Source organism: Chiloscyllium plagiosum, unplaced genomic scaffold (genome assembly GCF_037043375.1).
Source record: "Chiloscyllium plagiosum isolate Xiang-an unplaced genomic scaffold, Cpla_swu_hap1 HiC_scaffold_24, whole genome shotgun sequence".
In the NCBI taxonomy this organism is placed as follows: Eukaryota; Metazoa; Chordata; class Chondrichthyes; order Orectolobiformes; family Hemiscylliidae; genus Chiloscyllium; species Chiloscyllium plagiosum.
This window is the reverse complement of record NW_028270162.1, coordinates 47,808,713-47,814,743: the sequence shown is the minus strand read 5'-3', so window position 1 is coordinate 47,814,743 and position 6,031 is coordinate 47,808,713. Positions and strand designations below refer to the sequence as shown.

The 6,031-nt window shown below is 42.5% G+C and overlaps 1 protein-coding gene across 1 annotated transcript in view; it reads left to right on the top strand.

Moving 5' to 3' along the window:
• The window catches only part of triap1 (TP53 regulated inhibitor of apoptosis 1), a 10,693-nt gene extending 8,738 nt beyond the window's left edge, over positions 1-1,955 (top strand). Inside the window, exon 2 of the mRNA XM_088000137.1 lies at positions 1,302-1,955. Coding sequence (XP_087856263.1) covers positions 1,302-1,394 — 93 coding nt within the window. The 3' untranslated portion in view covers positions 1,395-1,955. The remainder of the gene's footprint in view (positions 1-1,301) is intronic.
• Positions 1,956-6,031: the final 4,076 nt, after the last annotated feature.

The window sequence follows — 6,031 nt, the reverse complement described above, 5'->3', positions numbered from 1 at the left end:
ATTAACCATGCCTTCTATATGCTAATCCAAATCATTTATATAAATGACAAATGGAAAAGGACCCAGAGCCAGTCCTCGTGGAACATTGCCAGTCGCAGACCTCCAGTCCAAAAAGCAAACCTCCACTTCTGTCTCCTGCCCTTAAGCCAATTATGTATCCAGTTGACAAACTCACCCTGCATCCCATAGTCTACCTTGCGGAACCTTGTCGAAGCCTTTACTAAATTCCAAATAAACAATGTCTACTGCTCCGCCATCGTCAATCTTTTGCTCAAAATCTCACTCTTAAGTTTGGGGGAGACAGATTTCCTTGCACAATACCACGCTGACTACCCCTAATCAATGTTAAATGTCTAAATTTAGACATTAATTTATGTTAAATGTCCACAAATCCTATCTTTAATAATCACCTCCAACAACTTAACCACAACCAAAGTCAGACTCATAGGTCTATGGTTCCCTGGTTTCTCCTTACAATCTTTTTTAAACAAAGATACAACATTAGCCACCCCCCAGTCATCAGTAGCATAGGGAAATACAGCAGCCAATTTATGCAGATGTTCTTGCAAACCATACAATAAATAAATAAATCTGTGAATTATATTGGTTGAGGTTGAATACTGGTTGTGACAGCAAAGGAACTCCCATGCTCTTCAAATACTGCTTATGGAATATTTGCATCCATTTGAAAAGGATTTAACATCTTAATCTGAAACATAGCATCTCTGACTGCAGCTCAGCATTTCAGTGGGTGTTAGGTTAGATTATGGCTCAAGTCCTGTTCTTGAAATCAATGGGAAAGAGAGTCAAGGTTGTATTATTACCATTTACTGACCAAAGCATCAAATAGTCAGAGATGTATAGTATAGAAACAGACCCTTCAGTCCAACTTGTCCATGCTGACCAGATATCCTAACTAAGCTAGTTCCATTTGCCAGCACTTGGACCATATCCCTTTAAACCTTTCCCTTTCATATATCCATCCAGATGCCCTTTAAATGTTGTAATTGTACAAGCTTTCTCCACTGCCTCTGGCAGCTCATTCCATACATGCACCACCCTCTGCATGAAAAAGTTGCCCCTTAAGTCCCTTTTAAATTTTTCCCCCCTCACCTTAAACCTATACCCTCTAGTTCTGGACTCTTCCCACCCCAGGGGAAAGCCCTCTGTGTGTTCTATCCATAAAGTTTCTTTGTTCTGTTTGTTTTTTTGTTTTTAAATAACTATTTCTGTGCAAATGACTTCAGGTTTTCCAATGTAACTGGTGCTTATTGATGAGAGTGAATTTATTTTAATTACAGAGAGCCATCAAGGAAAAAGAAATTCCAATTGAAGGACTGGAATTCATGGGACACAAGCGGGAAAACCCTTACGGAAGCAGTAGCTCATCATGATGTGACAATAGCAATGGATTCTTCCCTCCTAGATTTCTTTTTCTGGTCAGGTCCATATCACTGCAGGAAAGTTCAGTGATATGTAGACATTAGCTGCTGCGAACAGAATTTGATAGAATAATTTTGGATTCTTTAGTTATTGTCGAAACAAAATTTACAAATGACAGCAGCCGTCACAATTTACAATAGAGATCATGTCATGCAATATAAAGAAATTGAATGAATTTTGTATTTCCCTTTTTAAAGTTTTTTTAACATGTTTGCAAATTGCATCTTTGATGTAAATGTAGGGATGACAACCAAATGTGAATATGCTGCTTTGACTGCAAAAGAAATCAATGTTCGCTTCATGCAACTGAATGCATTACATATATATTATACAAAGTAACATTTTATACCAAAGTTATAATATATTCTCTTAAACTTTCTTCTTTTAGTATTTTTAAAAATTATTTTCATTTAAGTTCACTTAACTGATGACGCAAACCTATGTTATGGTCCAGTTACCTATTTTGATTTTATATGCATGCCTATACTGTAAAGTGCCTACTCAAAAGATGACCAGTTTGTATTGAGCTTTATTGGAACACGGCAATAATCAGCAGCAGTCAGACTTGTAGGCTGAATCCAGCTGTTCTACAAAGTAATCACCTTACTGGTAGTTAGTCTTTCTAATGTACAGCAGACCCATATTGTGAGCAGCAATTACAGTATACTATATTCAAAGAAGTTCAAATACATTTTCTCTTTCACTGGAAGGGACTTCTGGGCAGAGAAGGGAGGAGATGAAAGGCAGGTGTGGCATCTTTTGTATTTGCATGGCAAGCTGCAGTGACAGGTGGAGGGTGTGTTCAGGAGTGGACCAGGATGATGGGATGGAAACTCTCCTTTGGAATGCTGGCAGGGAAAGATATTTGGTGAGAGCCTCATACCAGAGAACAATCTTGAGAATGAGCATTTGTAGATGGGATGACAGTGAGGGCAAGGGAAACTTTGTTATTGTTCTTGGAGGAAGTTTCCAGGTTTATGCTTTTGTCTGTTGTGATTTAGTTTCTGTTTTGGAACCACAGTAGAAGCGCTTAAGTGGATGAAGTTGAATATGGTTTTTGCTGTTTAACAGTCAATATTGGAAATACATTATGGTGGTTATGAGGAAAGCATTAAGTGCAGCAGTTATTGAAAAGTACACTGAGTAAGCTCATGTGAGATTCTAAGAAACGAACTGCTGCCAATATGCAGTCCAGTAAAAAGGGGTGAAACTACCAGAAAAGCAAGCAAAAAAAGCTGATTTTTCTCCTATAGTTTGGGAATTGTATAATTGCTACGTGCAACCTTGCAGTGAACAAGGGTCTGTGGTTATTTATTTGTCCAGTGGAAGACTTGTAGGCTATCATTTTAATTTGGTTATATGTTGTTCAGACTGAAGAACCATTGACAAGAGAGCAGGCTGGTTAAAGAGATGGGAAGAACAGGTTCAATCCTTGTCAAAACAGGAATTTTGTTTCCTTGGTGCTTGGAATGGCTTGCAGTACTCCAGGTGTTGTACAACCAGGACTTTGTATAGTTGAAGCACCCCATCCCCTTGTCTGTTAGTTCATTAGATATATAAGACCAGCATTCCATGGAAGTTTGGATTATTTTCTGCATACGTTTATAGCTTTTTAATGATTTATGTAACTACAGTCACAATTTTCTTTGGACCTCCACACAAACATAAAATACTGTAGATACTGGACATCTGAAATAAAAAACCAAACTTGCTAGAAATGCTCTGGAGGTCAGACTAGATCTAGTTTTCTCTAGGGAGAACCAGAATTGAAGTTTCAGGTCAACGATGACCCTTCAGAACTCTTTGGATTGCCAGTGTTTCTCACTGTTCATCACTGAGAAAATATGGAACCCTTTATTATTTGGATAACCAATTTTGACCTCATTTATCCCAGTTTTAACTGTGCATTTAATCTCTCGCTGTCTCTTTCTGGTTCAGTGTAGATCTATTAATGGGTATGGGGATGGGGAAATGTCAGGTGTATAGAGTGAGGTCACATTCAGCATCTTGCTCATTGGCATACCAGGCTTAAGGAACCACATGATCTACTGTAGTTCCTATCTGCACTGCTTACAGTGCTGCCACTCTTGCTGTCATTGACAAATCTGGCCGTATAGCTTTCTATCAAATCATCTGAGTCATCAACAAGTACGGTGAGTAGTTGAGGCCCCATCACATGCGCTTGTGGGACACCATTGATCATTTTCCTGCCAATGAATAAAGAACACCATTTTATGTTGCGATGAAACTTCCTCTGGGCTCAAGTGGAAGCGGTGTTGCTACATATCACCATTTGGTACCATCAGTTTTACATGGTATGTAGTTGTTCCAAAAACGCATAACACAGATGGCCTCCTTCAAGGACCGCAATTTCCCCCCCGACGTGGTCGACGATGCCCTCCACCGCATCTCTTCCACTTCCCGCTCCTCCGCCCTTGAGCCCCGCCCCTCCAACCACCACCAGGACAGAACCCCACTGGTCCTCACCTACCACCCCACCAATCTCCATGTACAGCGCATCATCCGCCGTCATTTCCGCTACCTCCAAACGGACCCCACCACCAAGGATATATTTCCCTCTCCTCCCCTATCAGCATTCCGTAAAGACCACTCCCTCCGTGACTCCCTCGTCAGATCCACACCCCCCACCAACCCAACCTCCACTCCCGGCACCTTCCCCTGCAACCGCAGGAGGTGCAAGACTTGCGCCCACACCTCCCTCCAAGGCCCCAAAGGAAACTTCCATATCCGCCACAGATTCACCTGCACCTCCACACACATCATCTATTGCATCCTCTGCACCCGATGTGGCCTCCTCTATATTGGGGAGACAGGCCGGCTACTTGCGGAGCGTTTCAGAGAACACCTCTGGGACACCCGGACCAACCAACCCAACCACCCTGTAGCTCAACATTTCAATTCCCCCTCCCACTCCACCAAGGATATGCAGGTCTTTGGACTCCTCCATCGTCAGACCACAACAAAACGACGGTTGGAGGAAGAACGCCTCATCTTCCGCCTAGGAACCCTCCAACCACAAGGGATGAACTCAGATTTCACCAGTTTCCTCATTTCCCCTCCCCCCATCCTGTCTCAGTCAAATCCATCGAATTCAGCACCGCCTTCCTAACCTGCAATCTTCTTCCCGATCTCTCTGCCCCCACCCCAGTCTGACCTATCACCCTCACCTTGACCTCTTTCCACCTATCACGTTTCCGACGCCCTTCCCCCAAGTCCCTCCTCCCTACCTTTTATCTTCGCCTGCTGGACAAACTTTCCTCATTCCTGAAGAAGGGCTTATGCCCGAAACGTTGATTCTCCTGTTCCCTGGATGCTGCCTGACCTGCTGCGCTTTTTCAGCAACACATGTTTAGCTCTGATCTCCAGCATCTGCAGACCTCACTTTCTCCTCAGTTGTTTTATAAATACTGGGGTTGTGGGCAGTGCTGGTAACTTGTCATCTTAATTGATGATGGGTTTTAAAAACAAACAAATTCTAGAGTTGTTGGCTGACATAGGTTGGGACAGCAATATTCCTGCCAGAATTGATGATGGGAAAATTGTGACCTGTGCCCTATTGGAACTGGGTGGGTGAGCGAAGCCACACTGTCTGTTTAGCTGTGATCTCCTTATGGCTGAATAGCCCAGTAACTGGAGATTAATTGAGAATGGCACTTGGGTAAGATACCAGCTGGTGTTTCAGATCCGTGAAGCTTGCTGTGGGTCTAATCCTTCTGAGCATGACCAATTGAGCAAAAAATAGTACAATACTCTGAGAGACGGGGAAACGTAACTGCCACAATTCTCTTGTAAGTGTTTTGTATAAGCAAGTATTTATGGTTTTTTCAGTACATGTTAGTACTCAACATGTTTTAGTATCTAGCCAGTCATTTACAATTCATAACTAATCACATTTTACCTGCTGGATACTGGATCAAGGAAAATACTTCATCAATTTCTTGTACAATTTCTTCAATCAATGGGGAGGTAATGGCTTAGTGGTATTAGCGGTGCACTGTTACTCCAAAGGCGAGAGTGTATTGCTGGAAAAGCACAGCAGATCAGGCAGCATCCGAGGAGCAGGAGAATTGACGTTTCAGGTCAGAGCCCTTCATCAGGAATTCTCGAAACATCGATTTTTTTTTTTCTCTTCTTTCCTGCTCTTCAGATGCTGCCTGACCTGCTGTGCTTTTCCAGTAACACACTCCCAACTCTGATCTCCAGCATCTGCAGTCCTCACTTCCTCCCTGTTATTCTGAATGCTCCCACAGCAGATTTTATTTTTAATTCAATAAAAGAAAAAAACTGGAATTAAGAGTCTAATGATGACCAATGTTGTTTGACAGAAAAACCTATCTGGTTTTGTTGTAATAATCACTTAGGGAGAGAAACTGTCATTCTTATCCAGCCTGGCTTACATACAACTCCAGACCCACCTCAACATGTTTGAGACAATTGGGTTCCCTACGCTATAGCTGCATTCCTGTAGGCTCTGGGCTCGGAGGACCATTGGGTCCCATGTAACTCTTTTGTCCCTCCTAGTTCTCCCTGTGCATGTGGATGCCGTTGAGCCACCTTCTGCCTGGGG